At 41.8% G+C, this 27660-nt stretch overlaps 1 protein-coding gene across 1 annotated transcript; it reads right to left on the minus strand.

Moving 5' to 3' along the window:
* Positions 1–468: 468 nt before the first annotated feature.
* Positions 469–27660, minus strand: anxa11a (annexin A11a). The gene is made up of 15 exons (XM_071393558.1): positions 27522–27660; positions 12359–12600; positions 11733–11821; positions 10952–11167; positions 10587–10674; positions 7404–7498; positions 6767–6880; positions 6475–6565; positions 6266–6345; positions 4394–4450; positions 4105–4198; positions 3253–3348; positions 1739–1797; positions 1386–1508; positions 469–1237 (listed from the first exon to the last, which is right to left on the minus strand). The coding sequence occupies exons 2-15, from the start codon at positions 12588–12590 to the stop codon at positions 1178–1180; spliced, it is 1494 nt and encodes a 497-aa protein (XP_071249659.1). The 5' UTR covers positions 12591–12600; positions 27522–27660; the 3' UTR covers positions 469–1177.

A 27660-nucleotide genomic window follows, 5' to 3' on the forward strand; every position in this document is an offset into this window, starting at 1 on the left:
TTACCTCCCTTTTCTTACCTCATTTACACACACTGTATATAGATTTTCTTCAACTGTATTATTGACTGTATGTTTTGTTTATTCCATGTGTAACTGTGTTGTTGTATGTGTCGAACTGCTTTGCTTTATTCTTGGCCAGGTCACAGTTGTAAATGAGAACTTGTTCTCAACTTGCCTACCTGGCTAAATAAAGGTGAAATATATATTTTTTTAAATAAATATGACTTGTCTACAAAATCATATTGCTGTGACTGCTTTCAAATAAAGGTTATTGCAACTGGCACGGTTTTCTCCTTTGCTCACTGACTCCACAAATAACAGGCCAAGAACATCAGCCATTTGTTGAAAATGTCAGGGGCCTTGGGTCAGAAACAGGAAATAGTGCTCTTCCTTACCTCAAGACTAAAACACAGTATGATGCAACACAACATTAGCATGGATGAAATCCTCAGTAGGGGAAACAACAGCGGTTTTTCTCAACATTTATTTTCAGATGTAATATTAAATCAGAGCACCGTTACTGAAATGTGATGCAATGAGATTTTAGTTAGAAGTTAGATTGACAGATATGCTCAAAGAGATTGTAGCAAACAGCGGACAAAAAAACACAATGATAGTGTACACACACACCATATAAACACAAATATAAACTGAACATTTTGGTACTTTAGCTGCTAAGTATTCTGACTTCAGAGTCATGTATTTAACATTTTTCAACTAAACCAATTACTACTTAGTTAACTTTTACAATTACATATGCATAATATTGGCACAGGCTTGTTAAAATAAAATATATTGATTTAAATTCCAATTCTAATCTAATCAAAGTTGCACGTTGCACCTTTAGGGCATTTTTACCCTGACTAAGTTATAATATCCAGCACTGATATTACACTTATGGAAAAACATGTACTTTCTTGCTCATACAAAATATAGAAAAGGAACAGCTTTTATGATTGGAGGTTCTCATATCATAACATGTGCTAAAAGTTGCATTGAAGAAAATGGATGGCATGGCATGCTGTATTGCTGACTGTGGTGCATGCATAGATAGATAGATAGGAATATATATATATATATATATTACTATTATAGGCTAGTCAGTAAATGGGTATATATGTAAACATTGGAGATATAGTGTGGGGGACGTCCTGTAAAGAAAGCTGACATGGTTCCTCTAGTCGCTCCCTCCACACAGCTTTAACAGCAGTTTCTTATAGTCCCCTGAAGTGTCTCCCTGTCATAGACAACAACAAACACATCAACAAACTAGTCCAGAACATCATACTAGAATGCCTAACCTGCTCTATAGCAGTAGCATTACTGGAGGTACTGGTGTGTGTATGTGTGTTTGAATTTGTGTAGTGATGAGGAGAGATACTTACAGAGATGTCTGTGTAGAGCGACTTGCCAAATGTCTTGGCGTATTCCTGACGGATATCCAACATGTCCACCTCAGAACGGGTCACCATTATCCGAATCAGGGTTTTGTCCTTGGTCCCGGCCCCCTGAGAAAACACGCACACGCTGGACCTTAGCACTTATTTAAAGAGTACAGTTATCAGAAGCAATTACTGTAATAACAATGTAATTTCATTGGGACTGGGAAAGTGAAAATGTAGTGAGTGTAAACAGTGTTCACTTATCAGTCGTGGACAGTTTTGTTGTTCTGTATGTCCAGTATGTTGTAATCAGTCCAGACAGACAGACATACAGACAGAAACGGGGCGTGTCTTACCTTCATGGCCTTGTAAAGTCTCTCTGCAAAGTAAGCGGGTGTGTTCTTAATACACTTGACTGGAACACGGAGAGAGCAGAGGGTTAGAATTAACATTAGTAGGCGGGCGCTAGTCTTCGGAGGGAGAGACTGATAACATGGCCCAGTCTGTTTGTGCTACAATGCCAACTCCTAGTCAGTCATTGTCATGCCAAATGTTTAGCTTGAAAATGAAAGCTATTGAGTTTGCAAGAGCACAAACAGACTTGAGACACGGTGACTGATACCGTGTGTTGAAGGAAACTCTCAAAAACAAACAAAGCTAACGGTTAAAAATAATATGAAGGGATAAAAGTGAAAAGATTGTCAAGTCATATCTGAAACTGGAACTTGAAAATACTCTGAGTGTACAAAACATAACAAATATTGAGTTGCACCATCCCCTTTTGCCCGCAGAACAGTCTCAATTCGTCAGGGCATGGACTCTACAAGGTGTCGAAAGTGTTCCACTGGGCTGCTGGCCCATGTTGACACCAATGTTTCCAACAGTTGTGTCAAATTGGTTGGATGGCCTTTGGGTGGTGGACTATTCTTGATACACACGGGAAACTGTTAAGCGTGAAAAACCCAGCAGTGTTGCAGTTCTTGACACAAATTGATGTGCCTGGCACCTACTACCATACCCCTTTCAAAAGCCCTTAAATATTCCATCTTGGACATTTACCCTCTGAAGGGCACACATACACAATCCATGTCTCAATTGTCTCAAGGCCTAAAAATCCTTCTTTAACCTGTCTCCTCCCCTTCATCAAAACTGATTGAAGTGGATTTAACAGGAGACATCAATAAGGGATCACAGCTTTCACCTGGATTCACCTGGTCAGTCTATATCATGGAAAGAGTACATAATGTTTTGTATACTCAGTGTATATGAAAATATACGAATGTAGTTTGATAAACACAGTCAGAAGCGTGAAATACATTTTTAAACATCACATCAACATGACTTCTGTACGGACAAACATCATGCATAATGGAACAAGCAAACAACACATCATTACTATGAAGTGTGTATGGAGAGTGAGCATCTCTTGATACAAGGTCAGAGAACAACAACGATGTCATCCAGTCAAAATAATCTAAAAGCATGTTACTGTACCATTAACCGGAGCAACGATAGCCAAGTGAAGGAAAACAACAACAATTACTCATTCAGACAGCAACAGTGTGACAACTCACATATTGTTATAGCATCTTCTATAACATATTTTCACAATAAGAATGAGTAAGCTATGGGTGTTAACACATTCGGCTTAAAAAGAAATTCCCAGCTACTGTTAAGTCAAACCCCATACAGTAATTGGGTGGAACAATTGTTCAAGGTTTTATTGGGTAATCCCCTACACATACATCTGGGTATTCCACTCTGTGTGTGTGTTGTTATGGGTGTGACATAGAGTGTTAGTATGTGTTTGCGTAGAGACGTGTAGGTGTGACCTGCATGGGTGTGTGTTCACCAAAAGGTGTCCTCTTACCCACGGCCACCATTCCACTCTCCAGGTCTCCAGACATTTCTCTGTCGATGCTCTTCTCTAGATCTCTGCCACACATCTGCTGATACTCATGGAACACTGCACACATGCACGCACACGGGCACACACACACACACACACACACACACACGGATAAGGTAGTGGCAAAAGCTATGAATCAAGATGAGTGGACAGCACCAGACGACTGATATTTCATATACACTCAGTGGCCATCTAGTACCGGGTCAGACCCCTTTTGCCTCCAGAACAGCCTGAATTCCTTTTTTGTAGCTGATAGGAACGCAGTGTGGTCGTCTGCTGCAATAGCCCATCCGTGACAGGGATTGACGAGTTGTGCGTTCTGCACACCACTGTTGTACTGCACCGTTATTTGCCTGTTTGTGGCCAGCGTGCTAGCTTGCACGATTCTTGACATTCTCCTTCGACCTCTCATCAACAAGCTGTTTTCGCCCACAGGACTTCCGCTGACTGGATGTTTTTTGTTTGTCGCACAGTTCTCTGTCAACCCTAGACACTGTCGTGCGTGAAAAGCCCAGGAGGGCAGCCGTTTCTGAGATACTGGAACCGGTGCGCCTGACACTGAAGACCATACTACGCTCAAAGTCGTTTAGGTCACTAGTTATGCCCATTCTACCGTAGATTCGAACAGTAACTGAATGCTTCGATGCCTGTCTGCCTGCTTGCTTTATATAGCAAGCCACGGCCACGTTACTCACCGTCTGAAGGAGTGAACCATATTCGTGAACGGGTGGTGTACCTAATAAACTGGCAGTGTACATTTAATTGATATTTGACTTCTGTTGTCACAGTACCATTGCTCTACCCTGTAGTTACCTGCTCTGAGGTGGGGTTTGCTCCTGGCGCACAGGATGGCATTGAACTTGGACTCATCTGTTCCCACCTTGTTCTCTCCAGCAGCATACAGGGCCTGGACAGAGGGCACACAATACACACAGGCATCTTTCAATGAGTAGGTAGAGATTTAAAATATGCCGTGTAGGGTCCTGAGTTTTTCCTGCTCAAATTTAATGAAAAACACCTGTCCCTAAGTATGTTGAAGACACAATACAGTATGTAAATTAGACAACACAAGGTTCATTATAGATAAGAAATGGCAATTTACCTGGGCATCTTGTTTGGCTACAGAGATGTCCACTGTCTCTCTTTCATCTCGATTACCCTGAGAGCACAAACACAACACATAATCAGGGCCGGCTGCAGGCATAGGCAACATAAGCGAACGCTTAGGGACCCCGACTGGAACTGCTGAGAGTTAGAATGGTAGAATACTCAACGTGCAAGTTAGACATTTGGTTGTGCATCAGCAGTTTTTCTCTTGTTTTTTCAGTCACAGACAGTCACTCAATTAACCATGTCAGCTAAAAATGAGGTTAGTAAATTAGTCCAGCCAGTTATCTAAACCTTGTAGTGTTAATGGCTGAATACTGATCGAGCACGCAGGACCCTGACCTCCAGGGGGCCCCATTGATTTTGTTAGTCACTCTCACTCAGATATCACTAATAAGTTATGGCAAAATGTGTAGAATTGCAGGAAATTTGCTTTAAAACTTCAAAAAGGTATCTCTGCCTCATGGCACAATGAGTAGAATTGTATGAAATTTGTTACAAAACCGCACAAATGTATCTCTGAATTGCATGAGTAGAATTGCATGAAATGTGTTATAAAATTGCAAAAAGACCTCTCCGCCCCATGGCAAAATATGTATAACCTGAGAAAGCTTGCATTAAAACTGCAACATTTTCTCTACACCCCATGGCAAAATGTTTAGAGTTGCAGGAAATGTACTTTAAAATAGCATTTTTCTCTCTGCCGTCAAGAGAGGGGCACTCAATTATTTTGCCCGCTTGGTGGGGGGCCCCACAAGGAGACACGTTCTGTCTCCTAGAGATGAACGTACCTTGGTGCGAAAAGTGCAAATCAATCCCAGAACAACAGCAAAGGACCTTGTGAAGATGCTGGAGGAAACAGGTACAAAAATATCTATATCCACAGTACAACGAGTCCTATATCGACATATCCTGAAAGGCTGCTAAGCAAGGAAGAAGCCACTGCTCCAAAACCGCCATAAAAATTCCAGACTACAGTTTGCAACTGCACTTTGGGACAAAGATCTTACTTTTTGGAGAAATCTCCTCTGGTCTGATGAAATAAAAATAGAACTGTTTGCCATAATGACCATGGTTATGTTTGGAGGATTAAGGGGGAGGCTTGCAAGCCGAAGTACAGCATCATGTTGTGGGGGTGCTTTGCTGCAGGAGGGACTGGTGCACTTCACAAAACAGATAGCATCATGAGGTAGGAAAATTATGTGGATATATTGAAGCAACATCTCAAGACATCAGTCAGGAAGTTAAAGCTTGGTCGCAAATGGGTCTTCCAAATGGACAATGACCCCAAGCATACTTCCAAAGTTGTGGAAAATGGTTTAAGGACAACAAAGTCAAGGTATTGGAGTGGCCATCACAAAGCCCTGACCTCATCCTATAGAAGATTTGTGGGCAGAACTGAAAAAGCGTGTGCGAGCAAGAAGGCCTACAAACCTGACTCAGTTACACCAGCTCTGTCAGGAGGAATGGGCCAAAATTCACCCAACTTATTGTGGGAAGCTTGTGGAAGGCTACCCGAAACATTTGACCCAAGTTAAACAATTTAAAGGCAATGCTACCAAATACTAATTGAGTATGTAAACTTCTGACCCACTGGGAATGTGATGAAAGAAATAAAAGCTGAAATAAATAACTCTACTATTTTCATTTCACATTCTCATCTCACATTCTTAAAATAAAGTGGTGATCCTAACTGACCTAAGACAGGGAATTTTTTACTAGGATTCAATGTCAGGAATTGTGAAAAACTGAGTTTAAAAGTATTTGGCTAAGGTGTATGTAAACCTCTGACTTCAACTGTATGTACTGTATGTATATGTATTTCTAATGTATACATTATTCTACATCTATGGGACATAGGCTGTACCTGGGCCAGAGAGATGAGGAGTCTACGGAAGTGTCCTGAGGTGTCCCCACTAATGGCATCTTCCAGTGACTTCTTATTCTCTGAAATAACACACACAGCTTTCTTACACAGCACAGTACAGAGCAGTACACTTCTCATATTTATTTCAAAGGTTTTTACCTCAACGCTATCTGTAGTCCCTGTAGTGTGTGTCTACCTGAGGAACTTACCTGTTTTGTAGACCATGCTGATCTCTCTGATCTCTGCGTTGGAGCGAGAGGACAGGATCTCTATCAGACAAGCCTCGTCTGTCCCTGCACCCTGTCAGAACATACAGTAGAGAACAGTTGGTAGGTTTACGACATGAGTATTACTATTTCTCTGTTCATTAAACTAGTTTAGCTAGTTGTGTCAAACACAAAACAAAAACATTCCACTTGTTTGCACGTACGAACGCAAACACACACACACACGCTAAGAGAGAATATCCATGTCAGTGATTATAAAAACCCTTTCACAAACCTTAATGGCATCTTTGAGTTCGTATGCATCAAGCTGGGCTGGGGTCTTCAACATGGCCAGCACCAGCTTCTCAAAGTTCCCTGACAGCTCTGACTTCAGATCCTTAACCAGATCCTAGGAAGGTAAGGGGATACAAGCTTGGTATAATTCAATGCTAACCAAGTAATTCTTGAGTTGGGCTGGTGCTCAGCGGTACAGAGAACAAGCACTTTCACTGTTCTATAACTTGAATATCGGCACCGTCATTTTCTGTACTGCTTGAGTACTGGCACCTCTTTTAGAATATTGGCTGTAAAATATGATAAGTAACGGCAAATATATAGAAAGAGTACCGGCACCCAAAATGAGTGGCGGGACCTACTTCAGTCCACTTCAAGCATTAATGCTATCTGTGTTCAACTGCTGTGCCATGTGTGTTCCGGGTACTGCTATAATGGGGTCTGAGGGAATCAAGTCCTCCAGCTACGTCGTTTACTGGCAGAACCATCAGCTGCTGTTAGATATACCCTCTGACCCTCCCTGAGCCTCACTTATACAGATCATTGTATGATGCTGTAACACTCATTATATTCATTTGTTCCATAATAGCTCAACTTAGATAAATAAGGTATCACGTTTTTAAATGTAACTGTATTACCTTTCCGTAGGAAGTTTTGAAGGCCGCGAGCATGGGAACACGCTGTATGTTTGAGCGACTCCCTAGCAGGTCTATGATGGCCTGTTCATCAGTACCTGTAGAACAAGTTCCCTGTCAGAACACATATTCAAAACTGCCCATCCATTTCCCTTCATGAGTTTATAAAAAAAATTGTTTTACTAGTATAGCTCAGCAAATATCATTACCAGGTCTTCATACATAATTAAGTCATTCAAAGATTGAGGCTCAATGATAGAAGGCAATGTAATTGCTAGTGTTGAATTTACCTATCCTTTCCTTTCAGATCTACACAAGTGCGTATTGTATAAGGTTACTGACAAGGGGTTGTTTCTGGACAGGGCCTATTCTCTCGTGACATCTGGCCATTAAGCATGTAATATTTGTTTCTGGTTCCAAGATTAGATAGGGCTTAATGTATGCTCGGCCCTTATTTATGTGCTCTGACACCTGGAGTTGTTAGACAGGAGACAATGCCAGAGGACTAGTCAGCCCTTCCCCCCTCCGAGGGGCCAAAATGTTTCTCTCTGTTACAGTATTCAGAAGACTGACTATTGAATGTGATTGAATAATACTATAGTATCCATGTTTGGTATATATCTGAAACGTGTTCACTGAGGATAACTCTGATGCTAATTATGTGCATGTATGATCTCTGTGGTTATTTGTATCTGTACAGGGAGAAATCTGAATTACTATATGGAAAAAGGTTTTATGGTCCTCTCAGGAATTCTGTCATATTTACACTGGTCTCATCCCCCACAGAAGCATTTAAATGCTGTGACACCCTGCGGAGATTGGGCCTTGGTGGTCAGGTTACACTGTAAACTATGTATCGTTTGATTGATCAAAGGTGATTGGTTCTGGGTTGAAAGGATACACCTTCAGATGTTATAAATGAAATTAAATGCCTTTGTTCTGTCTCTTATCCTGTATCCAGTCCATGGAGGAAGGTTGTATGATCAATTCTCATTTCCTCAGCTTCTAGGCCTCTGGCTAGTAAGCATCTCCTTGTCCATGCTTTGCCTTGTAAGTTAACCTTAGAATCTACACTACCGGTCAAAAGTTTTAGAACACCTACTCATTCAAGGGCTTTTATTTATTTTTAATATTTTCTACATTGTAGAATAATAGTGAAGACATCAAAACTATGAAATAACACATATGGAATCATGTAGTAACCGAAAGTGTTAAACAAATCAAAATATATTTTATATTTGAGATTTTTCAAATAGCCACCCTTTGCCTTGATGACAGTTTGCACGCTCTTGGCATTCTCTCAATCAGCTTCATGAGATAGTCACCTGGAATGCTTTTCAATTAACAGGTGTGCCTCCTTAAAAGTTAATTTGTGGAATTTCTTTTCTTTTTAATGCGTTTGAGCCAATCAGTTGTGTTGTGACAAGGTAGGGGGGTATACAGAAAATATCCCTGGTAATAATAAAAGACCAAGTCCATATTATGGCAAGAACAGGTCAAATAAGCAAAGAGAAACAACAGTCCATCATTACTTTAAAACACGAAGGTCAGTCAACACGGAAAACTTAAAGAACTTTGAAAGTTCCTTCAAGTGCAGTTGTATAAACCATCAAGCGCTATGATGTCTCTCATGAGGACCGCCACAGGAATGGAAGACCCAGAGTTATCTCTGCTGCAGAGTATCATTTCATTAGAGTTACCTGCCTCAGAAATTGCAGCCCAAATAAATGCTTCACAGAGTTCAAGTAACAGACATCTCAACATCAACTGTTCAGAGGAGACTGCGTGAATCAGGCCTTCATGGTCGAATTGCTTCAAAGAAATCACTACTAAAGGACACCAATATGAAGAAGAGACTTGCTTGGGCCAAGAAATACGAGCAATGGACATTTGACCAGCGGAAATGTGTCCTTTGGTCTGGAGTCCAAATTGGAGATTTTTGGTTCCAACCGCTGTGTCTTTGTGAGACGCGGTGTGGGTGAACGGATGATCTCTGCATGTGTATTTCCCACCGTAAAGCATGAAGGAGGAGGTGATATGGTGTGGGGGTGCTTTTCTGGTGACACTGTCTGTGATTTATTTAGAATTCAAGGCATACTTAACCAGCATGGCTACCACAGCATTCTGCAGCGATACGCCATCCCATCTGGTTTGGGCTTAGTGGGACTATCATTTGTTTTTCAACAGGACAATAACCCAACACACTGTGGGCTGTGTTAGAGCTATTTTACCAAGAAGGAGAGTGATGGAGTGCTGCATCAGATGACCTGGCCTCCACAATCCCCCGACCTCAACCAAATTTAGATGGTTTGGGATGAATTGGACCTCAGAGTGAAGGAAAAGCAGCCAACAAGTGCTCAGCATATGTGGGAACTCCTTCAAGACTGTTGGAAAAGCATTCCAGGTGAAGCTGGTTGAGAGAATCCCAAGATTGTGCAAAGCTGTCATCAAGGCAAAGGGTGGCTATTTAAAAAAAATTGAATAGAAAATATATTTTGATTTGCTTAACACCGTTTTAGTTACTACATGATTCCATATGTGTTATTTCATAGTTTTGATGTCTTCACTATTATTCTACAATGTAGTAAATAGTAAAAAATAAAGAAAAACCTTTGAATGAGTAGCTTCCCATGACCATTCCTTAGTCAGCTAAACGCATTATACTCGATTGCACATGGTTTAACTATAGTATTTTGCATATGGCTAATTATCTTTATGATTCAGATAAACATTTTATTGGCCAATTGCTTAGTCTTATTACGAGTCGCATGTGAGGTATTTATAATATCATACACACTGTATATACAAATGTCAAATATTGCTGGCCAGTACACTAACTCAATCACTGGACCAATGTATAAAAGGTTAGGGGCTGTTTCTGGACAGGGTCTAACTCACTCACTAGACTCCAGTATAAGGGGCTAGGGGTTGTTTCTGGACAGGGTCTAACTCACTCACTAAACTCCAGTATAAAGGGCTAGGGGTTGTTTCTGGACAGGGTCTAACTCACTCACTAGACTCCAGTATAAGGGGCTAGGGGTTGTTTCTGGACAGGGTCTAACTCACTCACTAGACTCCAGTATAAGGGGCTAGGGGTTGTTTCTGGACAGGGTCTAACTCACTCACTAGACTCCAGTATAAAGGGCTAGGGGTTGTTTCTGGACAGGGTCTATTTAACCAACTCACCAAAGCCCTTCATGGCTTTCCTCAGAACCTCCACATCTCTCAGTGGGTCTGCTCCCGGATGATCCTTGATGCTTCCCCGGAATCCTCTCTGAAAGAAAAGGGAATTAATCCGGAATGTAACCTGATTGCTTTACACTGTCAGTGTTATTTACCAGTAAAAATCCTGGCAAAATCTCTTATAATTGACATCTCAAGAAGAGTAAGAAAAAAATAGAAGCCCAATCAATATTAGTGCAGAACATTTAGGTATTCAGTTTAAACCCTTGGATAAAGTATGGACCCTTAACCAGATGTATGCCTGTCCTAAAATGGTATTTTGAAGGACTATTGTCACAATAGGGTTAAATCTTCCCAGTGTATCTTACATTGATGGCAGGAGAGACTGGAATGGCTCCACCTCCAGGCATGGACGGGTTGGGCGACGGGGCTTGAGGGTACACTGGCATGGGCTGATTAGGTGCTGGTCCTCCTCCGTAACCAGGCATGGAGGGGTTGGGTGAGGGTGCCCGTGGGTAGCCAGGCATGGGCTGGCCTGGATAGCCCATGCCTGGGCCTTGAGGCTGGGGCATCTGTCCTCCTGGCTGGGGGTACATACCATAGGGCTGTTGGTTAGGGGGCTGGGGGGCAGGGTGGGGGTATCCACCAGAGGTGAACATGGCTGCGGAGATCGGGTTGGCATGTGATTGGAGCAGAAGTGGGCATCCAATAAAATGTGCAGGAAGCTGATTGGTTTCAATTAATCTGCAACCAAAGCTGTTTTGTAGATAATCAATTATGTATTATAGATGTTGATTAAACATCTGCTTTTGTTTTTTTAATAAAGAGAAAATAAAAGGCAATGCAAAAAAGAAATGATACAAAACATGGAGTTTTGAAGGATTACAACAGTGAAAGAGAAGGTTGCAGCAAATTATTATGTTTTTGAAGCACTATCTGAGCTAACAAACATACGCTACATTATTTTAGTCATGCGAGAGAGACTATTAAGGAAGGTTAACAAGAAAGCTGCAACATAGATAGATATGAGAAAAAGATGACCTGGGTAAAAAGTCTTATCGGTCAATAATTGGGTTGTGATTTCCATTATTGGCTGTGCAATTAAGGGGGGGGGGGGGGGGTTGTACTGTATTTTCATGCCAGACTTACCATGGCTGGGAGATTGCCTGCGTTGAATCCAGGGTTGGACAGATTATCAAGACCAAAGGTGGGGAAACCAGCACCACCTCCCCAACTATCTGTAACAGATGACATAGATGGGCATGCCACTAAACTGTTTATGGCAAATCACTGACAAATTGCTATGTACTATTACTACTGTTTTACAACAGTTTGGACAGTTTTGCTTTGATGTTGTGGTTGTATATGATTGTAGTCAACCAATCAAGTAATTGATTAATCAATCAATCAATACATCCTTCAATCAGCTGTTACCAGAAACCAAAGGATAATTGTTCTGTTTTAAATAGAAATAGAAAGTGCTTAAACTTCATACTAGAGAAGTTTTAACAAATATCTGGTATTGCTGCTAGGGCAGAGAGGTAAAGAAATGGGTCAGTATTAAATTGGCTTTGGACTAGCAATAAACACACTTGCCAATTCTAGTCAGCAGAGTGATACTCAGGGCACACAGAATGGGAGTACTATGTCAGTCACAAGTTGGTCTGTGAGTGTTGTCTCAGCACAGCGGAGGTTGTTAGGAGAATAAAACATATAAAACATGCTGCATGTGCATGTGCATATATTAGGCATGATCTGTTGTCCTGAGGCCTTACCTGCTGGGGGTATGGCTGGGTACCCTCCAGCTCCAGGCTGTGGTGGATAGCCACCTGCTTGAGGGGGATAGCCACCTGCCTGGGGTGGGTAACCTCCTGCCTGGGGTGGATAACCTCCTGCCTGGGGTGGATAACCTCCGGCTTGGGGTGGGTAACCTCCGGCTTGGGGTGGGTAACCTCCTGCCTGGGGTGGATAGCCTCCGGCTTGAGCGGGGTATCCTGGATAACTCATGGTTTATGGTCTGAAATAAGGAAAAATATCTAAATATAAGGCCTATTTTTTATATGTAAATGCATTCTGTTTGGAGTTTTTCTGTTCCGGGTTAGGTTATGATGACAGGAAAATGCAGTGGGCCACTCCCCTCTCCATGGAGTTTAGCTGGGGAGAAGAAACATGGCTAAATTCCTCAGGATGACCCATTAAGCAGGAACGAATCGTGGTTTCCTTGGCTGATGGTTTAATTTTTAACATGATCAATTTATGGGTAACTGTGTATAAATGGAACAACTACATACAAGAAATTGAGTATTTTCCTGAAGTTTACAAAAAATAAACTCAGAAATAATATTTTTGGGACACATACAGTGCCTTCAGAAAGTATTAATACCCCTTAACTTATTCCACATTTTGTTGTGTAACAGCTGGAATTCAAAATATATATTTTTTCTCACCCATCTACAGACAATACCCCATAATGACAAAGTGAAAACACTTTTTTTGACATTTCTGCACATTTCTTGAAAATTAAATACAAAAATCTCTCATTTACATAAGTATTCACACCCCTGAGTCAATACATGTTAGAATCACCTTTGGCAGCGATTACAGCTGTAAGTCTAAGATTTTCACACCTGGATTGTAAAATATTTGCATATTATTCTTTTTTTTATTTATTCTTCAAACTGTCAAGTTGGTTGTTGATCATTGCTAGATGGCCATTTTCAAGTCTTGCCATAGATTCTCAAGCCAATTTAAGTCAAAACTACAACTGCTGAAAGGTGAATTCCTCTCCCAGTATCTGTTGGAAAGCAGACTGAAACAGGTTTTTCTGAAGGATTTTGCCTGTGCTTAGTTCCATTCCGTTTCTTTTTATCCTAAAAAAACTCCCTAGTCCTTGCTTATGACAAGCATATCCTCCATAACATGATGCAGCCACCACCATGCTTGAAAATATGAAGAATGGTACTCAGTGATGCGTTGTGTTGAATTTGCCACAAACATAATGCTTTGTATTCAGGACTTAAAGTAAATTTCTTTGCCACATTATTTGCAGTTTTACTTTAGTTCCTTATTGCAAACAGGATACATGTTTTGGTATATTTTTTATTCTGTACAGGCTTCCTTCTTTTCACTCTGTCATTTAGGTTAGTATTGTTGAGTAATTACAATGTTGTAAAAAAAAAAAAATGTATCCCCTTTTCTCCCCAATTTTCGTGGTATCCAATCGCTAGTAATTACTATCTTGTCTCATCGCTACAACTCCCGTACGGGCTCGGGAGAGACAAAGGTCGAAAGCCACCCAATTTTCGTGGTATCCAATCGCTAGTAATTACTATCTTGTCTCATCGCTACAACTCCCGTACGGGCTCGGGAGAGACAAAGGTCGAAAGCCACGCGTCCCCCGAAGCACAACCCAACCAAGCCGCACTGCTTCTTAACACAGTGTCGGAAGAAACACCGTGCACCTGGCCCGCTTGGTTAGCGCACACTGCGCCCGGCCCGCCACAGGAGTCGCTGGAGCGCGATGAGACAAGGATATCCCTACCGGCCAAACCCTCCCTAACCCGGACGACGCTAGCCCAATTGTGCGTCGCCCCACGGACCTCCCGGTCGCGGCCGGCTGCGACAGAGCCTGGGCGCGAACCCAGAGACTCTGGTGGCGCAGCTAGCACTGCGATGCAGTGCCCTAGACCACTGCGCCACCCGGGAGGCTCAATGTTGTTAATTTGTCCTCAGTTTTCTCCTATCACAGCCATTGAACTCTGCAACTGTTTTAAAGTCACCATTGGCCTCATGGTGAAATCCCTGAGCGGTTTCCTTCGTCTCCACCAACTGAGTTAGGATGGACGCCTGTATCTTTGTAGTGACTTGGTGTATTGACACACCATCCAAAGTGTAATTATTAACTTCATGCTCAAAGGGATATTCAATGTCTGCTTTTTTTTGTTTTTACCCATCTACCAATAGGTGCCCTTCTTTGAGAGGCATTGGAAACCCTCCCTCATCTTTGTGGTTAAATCTGTGTTTGAAATTCACTGCTCGACTGAGGGACCTTACAGATAATTGTAAGGGGGGGTGGTCTGGGGGATTTACCCCAGAATATTTTAGATACATTTTTCCTACAATTCTACACTGTTTAACAGTGGGAATCCATTTTTATGAAGAGAACACAACAATTTAAATAAATTACACTATATATACAGGGTATGTGGACACCCCTTCAAATGAGTGGATTCGGCTATTTCAGTCACACCCGTTGCTGACAGGTGTTTAAAATCGAGCACACAGCCATGCAATCTCCATAGACAAACATTGGCAGTAAAATGGCCTTACTGAAGAGCTCAGTGACTTCCCACCTTTCCAACAAGTCAGTTCGTAAAATGTGTGCCCTGCTAGAGCTGCCCCAGTCAACTGTAAGTGCTGTTATCATGAAGTGGAAACGTCTAGGAGCAACAACAGCTCAGCTGCAAAGTGGTAGGCCACACAAGCTTGGTTGTTGAAGCGTTGGTTATACATTTATTGCATCTGAGCTCCTAGAATGTGCGGCTCTCCTTTTCTTTTTCAAGTGTTCTACTCCGCTAGCCAGCACCTCGCATAAACTGGTGTGCATTTCTTTCGTCTCCAGGACACACAAGCTCACAGAACGGGACAGTCGAGTGCTGAAGCGTCTGTCCTCAGTTGCAACACTCACTACAGAGTTCCAAACAGACTCTGGAAACAACATCAGCACAAGAACTGTTCATCGGGAGCTTCATAAAATTGGTTGCCATGGCTGAGCAGCCGCACACACAAGCCTAAAATCCCCATGCACAATGTCAAGAGTCAGCTGGAGGGGTGTAAAGCTCGCTGACATTGGACTCTGGAGCAGTGGAAACACCTTCTCTGGAGTGATGAATCACGCTTCACCATCTGGCAGTCCGACGGACAAATCTGGGTTTGGAGGATGCCAGTAGAACGCTACCTGCCCCAATGCATAGTGCCAACTGTGAAGTTTGGTGGAGGAGGAATAATGGTCTGGGGCTATTTTTCATGGTTCAGACTAGGCCCCTAAGTTCCAGTGAAGGGAAATCTTAACACTACAGCATACAATAACATTCTGGACGATTCTGTGCTTCCAACTTTGTAGCAACAGTTTGGGTTAGGCCCTTTCCCATTTCAGCATGACAATGTCCCCATGCACAATGCAAGGTCCATACAAAAATTATTTGTCAACAATTGGCTCAGCTTCTTCTGGGTTAGGGGAGGGTTTGGCCCGCCGGGATGTCCTTGTCCCATCGCGCTTCAGCAACTCCTTGTGGCATGCCGGGCGCATATAAGCTGACTTCCGTCGCCAGCTGTACGGTATTTCCTCTGACACATTGGTGCGGCTGACTTCTGGGTTAAGCGAGCAGTGTGTCAAGAAGCAGTGCGGTTTGGCAGGGTCGTGTTTCGGAGGATGCATGGCTCTCGACCTTCGCCTTTCCCGAGTCCGTACGGCAGTCGCAGCGATGGGACGAGACTGTAACTACCAATTGGATATCACAACAACAACAAATAATAATTAATAAATGATTTGTTGAGATTACTGTGGAAGAACTTGACTGGCCTGTACAGTGCCCGGACCTCAACCCTGGCTGAATGTAACAAAGTCCCGCGAGCAATGTTACAATATCTAGAGGAAAGCCTTCCCAGAAGTGTGGAGGCTGTTATAGCAGCAAGGGGGGACCAACTCCACATTAATGCCCATGTTTTTGGAATGAGATGTTCAACAAGAAGGTGTCCACATACTTTTGGTCATGTTGAAAACGTGTTTTGATGATGAGATGACTAATCTATTCCCTTCCCTGAAAATCCCACCCCCATTAATTAATTGACAGGTCTAAAACCCTACCAACCCTGTCACAAACATACCACCCCGTTCCCTGAAAATCCCACCCATCGTGATCAATTGACCAGTCTGAAACCCTACTGACTCTGTGACTCTCACAAATATCCTGCCCTTGCCCTGACAGTCCCACCAACAGTGATCAATTGACAGGCCAAACTGTTAAGAATGTGGCCAGGATAACGCATGACAATGAGGAAATTAAATTGGAAATGTGAGGAATAATATTGTTTTACCCAATAAGGATTTGAATTGTGTACTTGGTAGGTTAAAAAGCATTGTTAAATTGCACATTAAGTTTTCATATTCTTTCTATCACAAATAATGCTATCACAATTACAAATGTGAACTTTGATAGTGGTTCACACCAGTTACAAATGTGAACTGTCAACTTGAAAATGCAAACTGGAGCATTTAAATTTGGTCTTTGATTATGTTCACATAAAAATAATATAATGTATTATTATTATTATTGCACATGCTCTGCGGTTTTGAGGCCGGTTGAACGTACTGCCAAATTCTCTAAAATGACATGAACGCGGCTTATGGTGGATAAATGAACATTAAATTCTCTGGCAACAGCTCTGGCGGACAATCCTGCAGTCAGCATGCCCATTTAACTAAGTCAGTTAAGAACAAATTCTTATTTACAATGACGGCCTACAGGGGAACAGTGGGTTAACTGCCTTGTTCAGGGGCAGAACGACATATTTTTACCTTGTCAGCTCGGGGATTCAATCCAACAACCTTCCAGTTACTGGCCCAACGCTCTAACCACTAGGATACCTGCCGCCCCAGATTGCATGCTCCCTCAAAACTTGAGACATCTGTGGCATTGTGACAAAACTGCACATTTTTGAGTGGCCTTTTATTGTCCCCAGCACAAGGGGCACCTGTGTAATGATAATGTTTAATCAGCTTCTTGATATGTCACACCTGACAGGTGGATGGATTATTTTGGCAAAGAAGATGTAACGATTTTCGTCTGGAGAAGGAGAGGAGGACCAAGGTGCAGCGTGGTAAGTGGTCATATTTTTTAATAAAATACGAAAACACTTGACAAACAGCAAAAACGACAAATGAACAGTCCTGAAAGGTTAAACAAAACACTAAACAGGAAATAACCACCCACAAACAAAAGTGGGAAAACAGGCTACCTAAATATGGCTCCCAATCAGAGACAACGATAGACAGCTGCCTCTGATTGGGAACCACACCAGGCCAAACACACAGAAACAGAAAACCTAGACCTACAACATAGAATACCCAGACATAGAATACCCACCCACATCACACCCTGACCAAACTAAAAATAGAAACATACAAAGCAATCTACGATCAGGGCATGACAGAAGAAATGCTCAATAACAGAGATTTTAACAAACTTGTGCACAAAATTTGAGAGACATTTCTGAGATCTTTTATTTCAGCTCATGAAACATGGGACCAACACTTTACATGTTGCCTTTAGATTTTTGTTCAGTGTATATTGCCAAGTTATCATTAGCCTACTCATTGTGTAACTATTACTACTTGTATTACGTATTTTACTTTTCTATAATTCTCTATTTCTTTCTCCCTGCATGGTTGGGAACGGACGAAAGTAAGCATTTCACTGTTAGTCCACACCTGTTGTTTACAAAGCATAAACAGGAATACAATTTGATTTGTAACCGCGATTCGGCCATGGTGCACTGCTGAGCTCGCATATGGGGCTCAGCCAGGACCATTACCTTTGTAACTGCATAAAAACATTTTACCAATGTGATTTAACCGATTGAAGTTGGAAAATAGACGGCAAGAAATGCCGTATGGTGTTAAATGCCTGTAAACCGCTTGTGGAGGAAAATTACACTTTTATACTTTTTAAATATACCACAACGTTGTTGAATAGTAGTTTCTGATTGGCTAGAAGGGAATTCAATAATGGACATTGAAAACCAGATAACGGGACAGTTGGAAAGGTTATCGGGACACCTTGCAATCATGAAGCAATATGCGCCTACACATACATGCAGACCTTACTTACACATACATGCATACCTTACTTGCTACAACGTTATAGAAAGCTAAACCAACAACTACACAAGCTGAAATTATATACATTGTAAACGCCGGTCCAACGAGGAACAAAAACGTATCGATTTGTTTTTGCAGAGACCATCGATTGATGACCTAACGTGGTGAGTGATGAACATGAATGTCTCTGGTCCCTCAAGTGATGAACATGAATGTCTCTGGTCCCTCAAGTGGCTCTATGCTGTCAAATCCTTCCACATGTTTCTAGTTTGACCAGCTGTTTTCAGGAACGGGCGTCCTCCATTATTGCCAAGGCAATGTACAGAACGTCGACGTTTATGCCTTACATTTCATATTGCTTCTAGGCTAGCATTTGATTTCCAACAGTGATGGTTTGTATAAACTTTGCTCTCTGCCTGTCTGACCTCGGAAACAATATTTCACTTTTGAAATTCGATCTCGCCCCAGTAACGTTACAGAGAATGCTGTGCCCGAACGAGATAAACTTTTCTGATTCAGGTGAAATCATGCAACAATATTATCATATATGCAATTGAATGTAAATAAAAACCTATGAAAACAGACAAAAATTGAGCGTTTACTGCCTTTCCAGCTGTAGAGTTTGTAACTTTAGTTGGCTAAGTGAGAAGACGTTAGCCAGCCTGCTGCATAGCAACCAATGATTTTGCACAGATTAAAGTATTTGTTTTTTTTGTCCACAGATGGAAGGATGAAATAGTATAGATTTGCAGCCAACATTGCATAACGCATTACAGGCATCACAAGCATAGCTATGTAAATTATGTGACAGTGAAGCTTTTGTGATTGGACAGTAAGCATTCTGGCGATTGACAGAAAGCAGGACGCACTACAGGCATTACAAGCATAGTTATGTAAATTAAGTGACTTTTGCATTCTAGGCATTGTTCTTGACCCTGATTCAAACGGGCTATTTTGGCACAGTGTTTCAGAGGCTATAAGTCGGTGCTACCCCTGCTCCGGAGCTGGGCCAGCTAACCCTGGGTTGGTGCTAGCCCACTTTAGAATGTGCAAGTGTGAACACTCGCTTAACCCCGGGCTAAAATCTCCCTTTGGCAATGGAGGCTCTTAGCCCTTGGCTGGTAAAGTGTGAACACGCCTTGAATTTGCTCGTGGTGCACACAGTTCAAATTATATGTAACACCATTGGACCAACACCATAGGACATGAAACAATTATACACATTTAACAGCAGCACAACAAAATACATAATTGTATTTTGCAGTTGCCGTTTCAATTTAAACACCAGTGGTGCATCTAGTGATTTCTAACTGCACTGAACCAAATCAGTGGTGCACTGGAGCAAAGCAAAACTTTGAGTGGGCAAAAACATTAATCTTGAGGTGACTGGGGAGTGGGTGCAAAATACAATCTGTTGATTGTTATATCATATATAAAATTCACATATCTATTTTAATACAGACTAGCTCAAAACATTGCTAATAATTGAAAATGACAAATTACCCAATGGATCATGATCATTTTCTGGTAAAAAATGTGGAATGCCAGAACATACGTTTGCACCCCTATTTTGAAAGTGTGGTGTTTGCTGCATTGCTCAGACACCTACAGTGGCAATAAAAAGTATGTGAACCCTTTGGAATTATCTGGATTTCTGCATAAATTGGTCATAAAATTAGATCTGTTCTTCATCTAAGTCACAACAACTGACAAACACAGTCTGCTTAAACTAATAACACACAAATTATATTGAATACATCATTTAAACATTCACAGTGTAGGTTGGAAAAAGTATGTGAACCCCAAGGCTAATGACTTCTCCAAAAGATAATTGGAGTCAGGAGTCAGCTAACCTGGAGTACAATCATTGAGACGAGATTGGAGATGTTGGTTAGAGCTGCTCTGCCCTATAAAAAACCCTCACAAAATGTGAGTTTGCTATTCACAAGAAGCATTGCCTGATGTGAACCATGCCTCGAACTAAATATATCTCAGAAGACCCAAGAATAAGAATTGTTGACTTGCATAAAGCTGGAAAGGTTTACACAAGTATCTCTAAAAGCCTTGATGTTCATCAGTCCACGGTAAGACAAATTGTCTATAAATGGAGAAAGTTCAGCACTGTTGTTACTCTCCCTAGGAGTGGCTTTCCTGCAAAGAAGACTGCAAGAACACAGCACAGAATGCTCAATGAGGTTTAAGAAGAATCCTAGAGTGTCAGCTAAAGACTTACAGAAATTCCTGGAACATGCTAACATCTCTGTTGACGAGTCTATGATACGTAAAACACTAAACAAGAATGGTGTTCATGGGAGGAAACCACGAAAGAAGCCACTGCTGTCCAAAAAAAACATTGCTGCACGTTTGAAGTTCGCAAAATAACATCTAGATGTTCCACAGCGCTACTGGCAAAATATTCTGTGGAGAGATGAAACTAAAGTTGAGTTGTTTGGAAGGAACACACAACGTGTGGAGAAAAAAAAGGCACAGCACACCAACATCAAAGTCTCATCCCAACTGTAAAGTATGGTGAAAGGGGCATCATGGTTTGGGACTGCTTTGCTGCCACAGGGCCTGGACAGCTTGCTATCATTGACAGAAAAACAAATTCCTAAGTTTATCAAGACATTTTGCAGGAGAATGTTATTGTATGTGTCCACCAATTGAAGCTCAAAGAAGTTGGGTGATGCAACAGGACAATGACCCAAAACACAGAATTAAATGAACAACAGAATGGCTTCAACAGAAGAAAATATGCCTTCTGGAGTGGCCCAATCAGAGTCCTGACCTCAACCCGATTGAGATGCTGTGGCATGACCTCAAGATAGTGGTTCACACCAGACATCCCAAGAATATTGCTGAACTGAAACAGTTTTGTGGATGGTTCAAAATTCCCCTTCCTAAGAAGGGCTTTATACATACATTTGATTTGATTTTAAGTTATAGAATGTTCAGATAGTCATATCTGTACTACACCATACATTTATGTCTGTCAGATAGAATAGGGAATCATGTCAGCTCTATTCATTCTATTTCATGTCACTGACTACACCCAAGGTGTGCTAACATAAAAAGCACATTCAGTACAAAGTTCAGCAGGGGTGTCAAACTAATTTTATAGTATAATATTTATGGATTTAAGGACTACATAACTGTTATTACACCGTCACCCATTTAATCTACATTCTTAGAAAAAAAGTGCTATCTATAACAAAAAGGGTATTTTGGCTGTTCCCATAGGAGAACCTTTTAATTAACCCCTTTTGGGTTCCATGTAGAACCCTTTCCACAGAGGGTTCTACATGAAACCCAAGAGTTCAACTTGGACCCAAAAAGGGTTCTACCAGGAACCAAAAAGGGTTCTCTTTTGGGGACAGTCACAGAACCATTTTTGTCTAGGAGTGTACCGTACGCACACAAGTCTTAGACCACAGCCTAAAATGAAACTAAGAGAGAAAGCCAAAGTCCAAACACCAAAGACTCAAGCAATCAACCATGCTTCTCATTTATCTAACCTATCTACAACTAATACTAATTTCAACACATTAATACTAATTTCAATGCATTTCTCTTTCTCCTATCAGTGGCCTGAGGCCTATACATTTCAAGTAAACAAGCACCAGTGTAATACAGGAGTGAAATTGTGACACAAAGACATCAACATAAGAAACCAAAGCATTTGACCAGGACACAAGCTCAGCATACTCACCAAAGCCCATAGGCTATTAACATCCTGTATAATAATCAAACCACAAATCAATATGGCAAATACAGCCTAAATTAAGAAACAGGCTACCAACTGGAACACAATCGCTCTGATACATTAGAATGAAATGTGGCACCTTTCTATTGATCAAACGTAAGGAACGTTACACATGTATACAGATCGGTGTATAAATAGAAGTAGCCATATGAGATCCATATGTGTAAGGCCCTGTAAAGCACACAAATGTTTGCTGGACGAATGGGAGTAGGACTTGTGCTGAAGTGTGTGGGCATATTCCTCATGTTCAATATAGAGGTTGACCGATTTAAATCGGCATGGCCGATTTAATTAGGGCCGATTTCAAGTTTTCATAACAAATCGGTAATCGGCCTTTTTGGATGCCGATTACATTGCAATCCACGAGGAGACTGCGTGACAGGCTGACCACCTGTTACGCGAGTGCAGCATCAAAAGGGCCTTGTGGCTGCAAGGAGCCAAGGTAAGTTGCTCGCTAGCATTAAACTTATCTTATAAAAAAAACTATCAATCTAAACATAATAACTACACATGGTTGATGATATTACTAGGTTAACTAGCTTGTTCTGCGTTGCATATAATCAATGCGTTGCCTTTTAATTTATCATCGAATCACAGCCTACTTCAAGTTGATGATCAAAAGCGCATTTGCAAAAAAAGCACAATCGTTGCAAACAAGTACCTAACCATAAACATCAATACCTTTCTTAAAATCAATTCACAAGGATATTTTTTTTAAACCCTTATATGTAGTTAAAATTAATTCATGTTAGCAGGCAATATTAACTCGGGAAATTGTGTCACTTCTCTTGCGTTCAGTGCAAGCAGAGTCAGGGTATATGCAGGAGTTTGGGCCGCCTGGCTCGTTGCGAAATGTTGAAAGTCCATTTATTCCTAACAAAGACCGTAATGAATTTGCCAGAATTTAACATAATTATGACATAACATTGAAGGTTGTGCAATGTAACAGCAATATTTAGACTTAGGGTTTCCACCCGTTCTATAAAATACGGAACGGTTCTGTATTTCACTGAAAGAATAAACTTTGTGTTTTCGATAATTATAGTTTCCGGATTTGACCATATTAATGACCAAAGGCTCGTATTTCTGTGTGTTTATTATAATTAAGTATATGATTTGATATTTGATAGAGCAGTCTGACTGAGCGGTGGTAGGCAGCAGCAGGCTCGTAAGCATTCATTCAACAGCAGCTCTTAGCAATGCTGGGATGCACAGCGCATTTTATGACTTCAAGCCTATCAACTCCCGAGATTAGGCTGGCAATACTAAAGTGCCGATAATAACATCCAATAGTCAAAGGTATATGAAATACAAATGGTATAGAGATAAATAGTCCTATAATTCCTATAATAACTACAACCTAAAACTTCTCAACTGGGAATATTGAAGACTCATGTTAAAAGTAACCACCAGCTTTCATATGGCCAAGCTTTCCACCTGGCTACCCCTACCCCGGTCAACAGCACTGCACCCCCCACAGCAACTCGCCCAAGCCGTTCCCATTTCTCCTCTTCCCAAATCCAGTCAGCTGATGTTTTGAAAGAGCTGAAAATTCTGGACCCCTACAAATCAGCCTGGCTAGACAATCTGGACCCTTTCTTTCTAAAATTATCTGCCGAAATTGTTGCAACCCCTATTACTAGCCTGTTCAACCTCTCTTTCGTGTCGTCTGAGATTCCCAAAGATTGGAAAGCAGCTGCAGTCATCCCCCTCTCCAAAGGGGTTTACACTCTTGACCCAAACTGCTACAGACCTATATCTATCCTACCCTGCCTTTCTGAGATCTTCGAAAGCCAAGTCAACAAACAGATTACCGGCCATTTCGAATCCCACCGTACCTTCTCCGCTATGCAATCTGGTTTCAGAGCTGGTCATGGGTGCACCTCAGCCACGCTCAAGGTCCTAAACGATATCATAACTGCCATCAATAAGAGACATTACTGTGCAGCCGTATTCATCGACCTGGCCAAGGCTTTCGACTCTGTCAATCACCACATTCTTATCGGCAGACTCAACAGCCTTGGTTTCTCAAATGACTGCCTTGCCTGATTCACCAACTACTTCTCTGACAGAGTTCAGTGTGTCAAATCGGAGGGCCTGTTGTCCGGACCTCTGGCAGTCTCTATGGGGGTGCCACAGGGTTCAATTCTTGGACCGACTCTCTTCTCTGTATACATCAATGATGTCGCTCTTGCTGCTGGTGAGTCTCTGATCCACCTCTACGCAGACGACACCATTCTGTATACTTCTGGCCCTTCTTTGGACACTGTGTTAACTAACCTCCAGACGAGCTTCAATGCATACAACTCTCCTTCCGTGGCCTCCAATTGCTCTTAAATACAAGTAAAACTAAATGCATGCTCTTCAACCGATCGCTGCCTGCACCTGCCCGCCCGTCCAACATCACTACTCTGGACGGTTCTGACTTAGAATATGTGGACAACTACAAATACCTAAGTGTCTGGTTAGACTGTAAACTCTCCTTCCAGACTCACATCAAACATCTCCAATCCAAAGTTAAATCTAGAATTGGCTTCCTATTTCGCAACAAAGCATCCTTCACTCATGCTGCCAAACATACCCTTGTAAAACTGACCATCCTACCGATCCTCAACTTCGGCGATATCATTTACAAAATAGCCTCCAATACCCTACTCAACAGATTGCATGCAGTCTATCACAGTGCCATCCGTTTTGTCACCAAAGCCCCATATACTACCCACCAATGCGACCTGTACGCTCTCGTTGGCTGGCCCTCGCTTCATACTCGTCGCCAAACCGACTGGCTCCAGGTCATCTACAAGACCATGCTAGGTAAAGTCCCCCCTTATCTCAGCTCGCTGGTCACCATAGCAGCACCCACCCGTAGCACGCGCTCCAGCAGGTGTACCTCTCTGGTCACCCCCAAAACCAATTCTTCCTTTGGCCGCCTCTCCTTCCAGTTCTCTGCTGCCAATGACTGGAATGAACTACAAAAATCTCTTTAACTGGAAACACTTATCTCCCTCACTAGCTTTAAGCACCAGCTGTCAGAGCAGCTCACAGATTACTGCACCTGTACATAGCCCATCTATAATTTAGCCCAAACAACTACCTCTCCTCCTACTGTATTTATTTATCTTGCTTCTTTGCACCCAAGTATTTCTACATGCACATTCATCTTCTGCACATTCTACCATTCCAGTGTTTAATTGCTATATTGTAATTACTTTGCCACCATGGCCTATTTATTGCCTTACCTACCTTATCCTACCTCATTTGCACATGCTGTATATAGACTTTTTCTACTGTATTATTGATTGTATGTTTGATTATTCCAGGTGTGTTGTTGTATGTGTCGAACTAGTTTGCTTTATCTTGGCCAGGTTGCAGTTGCAAATAAGAACTTGTTCTCAACTAGCCTACCTGGTTAAATAAAGGTTAAATAAAAATGTTTAAAAACTACCTTTCAACATGGAATAAATAAGAGAATAGCCTAGGCCGGCGCTTATAATAAAGCTTTGGGAATAGCCTATGTAACAGTATAGCTTCCGTCCTTCTCTTAGCCCCTACCTGAGCTTAAACCAGGAACCCTCTACACACATCGACGACAGTCACCCTCGAAGCACCGTTACCCTTAGCCCCACAAAAGCCGCCGAGCAAGGGAAACAACTACTTCAAGGTCTCAGAGCGAGTGACGTCACCAATTGAAACGTTATTAGCGCGCACCCCGCTAACTAGCTAGCCATATCACACCGGTTACATTCACCCCCCTTTTGACCTCCTCCTTTTCCACAGCAACCAGTGATCCGGGTCAACAGCATCAACGTAACATTATAGCTCTCGCCCCTACCTGGGCAATGGGTAACGATGCTTCAAAGGTGACTGTTGTCTATGTGTGCAGAGGGACCCTGGTTCGAGCCCAGGTTGGGGCGAGAAGAGGGACGGAAGTGAAACTGTTACACCTACACTGCACTGTGACCGAATGACAGCAACTCAAGATAGACTGAAGCAAAATAGTGTTTATATTTTATAAGTCAATACCGAAACCATGCGAAAATAAAGTTACACCACTAGACTTTTTATGCATAAAGTAGCCAGGTTAACTTTATTTCACACTTTAAGTTGTAATTTTGCTACATTGTCAAGGTTCCGCACTAGGCCTACTAACGTAAACTCACCCCATTCCGTACAAATGTCCGCAACCGCTACATTCAAACGAGGCTACAAAGAAAACTAATGGGACTGTAGCGACTGTGTTGACTTCAAAATCGGGGGTGTGAACTAGGTTTCTATTCAAGCGTTGATCGACATGGTAATGGCTCTATAGTATTGGAGAAAAGTTGAAAAAACGGACCCTCCGTTACATCGTGACGTGTCATGTCGTAACATACAGTACGCATAAAGCAACTATTTCTGTCTTACAATCTCTCTCCACCAGGTGTAGCACTTCTCTCATCGTTTAAAAACAAGAAATGGACAGTGACTGGGGTAAGAGGGATACCTAGTAATTTTTTGCGTCATCATTGCATGCGATCATCATTCTCAAAGCCGCTGTTTACTTCTAAGATCACTTTAGCACCGCCCTAAAAACCCAATTCAAATTCAACACAAACCTTCAAATAGGTATGTAATGACACATTATATAAACTCTTGATAGTGTTTTATTTACATTTTAGAGGCGATAAGGTGATAAGTTGGACAGATCGAGTGAAAAAAAGCAATTTTCCCACACAACATCTCTCCTTCTCACTATCACGCATTAGTTTCGCTTTCCCACCCGCCATTTTTAAAAAGACCTGACGGGGCTCATTGCCTGCTTGAATTATGCAGAAACGGGCAGCGTTTAGGTCATGTAATTGATAATGTTGGAAAGGGGAGAAATTGTGCTTTACAATGGTATTGACATTACAGTTGATCTGGAAGTATTACGTTTTTGGGGCGCTAAAATAAGGGCAATTGTACGGACCAAGGCGATGTACGAGTTTACGTGAGTTTACGTTAATCGGAAGAAGAAAAGCAAATTTACCGAAGCTGCCTGTCGTTGTCAGGCAAATTACTCAAACATACATTTCAAGTTCTATAACTAACCATAGGCCTAGCCTACTTTATCATGTTCTCAGTGCAATGAGACATTTTGTTATATTGTGTATAGCCTTCGCGCAAGAAGGCTCGCTAGTAGAGAAATTAATGTATCCAAGCGATGTGTCAAAAACCCGAAAAATGTATTATGCACTATCGCTACTGGAAACGATCGATATATTATAGCTAGTTCAGCTTCGATTTAAGCAAAACATGCATTTAGTTTGTCACTTACTTTTGGTTTGCTAGACGTCTCTTCCTGCCCGCGCTGGTCTATCTTTCAAGCTCAGTCCCTGTATGTATATAACGAAGGTGGGTGGGACTCCTCATACTTTCCAACGCAGTCTCTCATTAATTACTGCACAGTGGTAACA

This window comes from Salvelinus alpinus, chromosome 3, assembly GCF_045679555.1.
Source record: "Salvelinus alpinus chromosome 3, SLU_Salpinus.1, whole genome shotgun sequence".
Taxonomy (NCBI): Eukaryota; Metazoa; Chordata; class Actinopteri; order Salmoniformes; family Salmonidae; genus Salvelinus; species Salvelinus alpinus.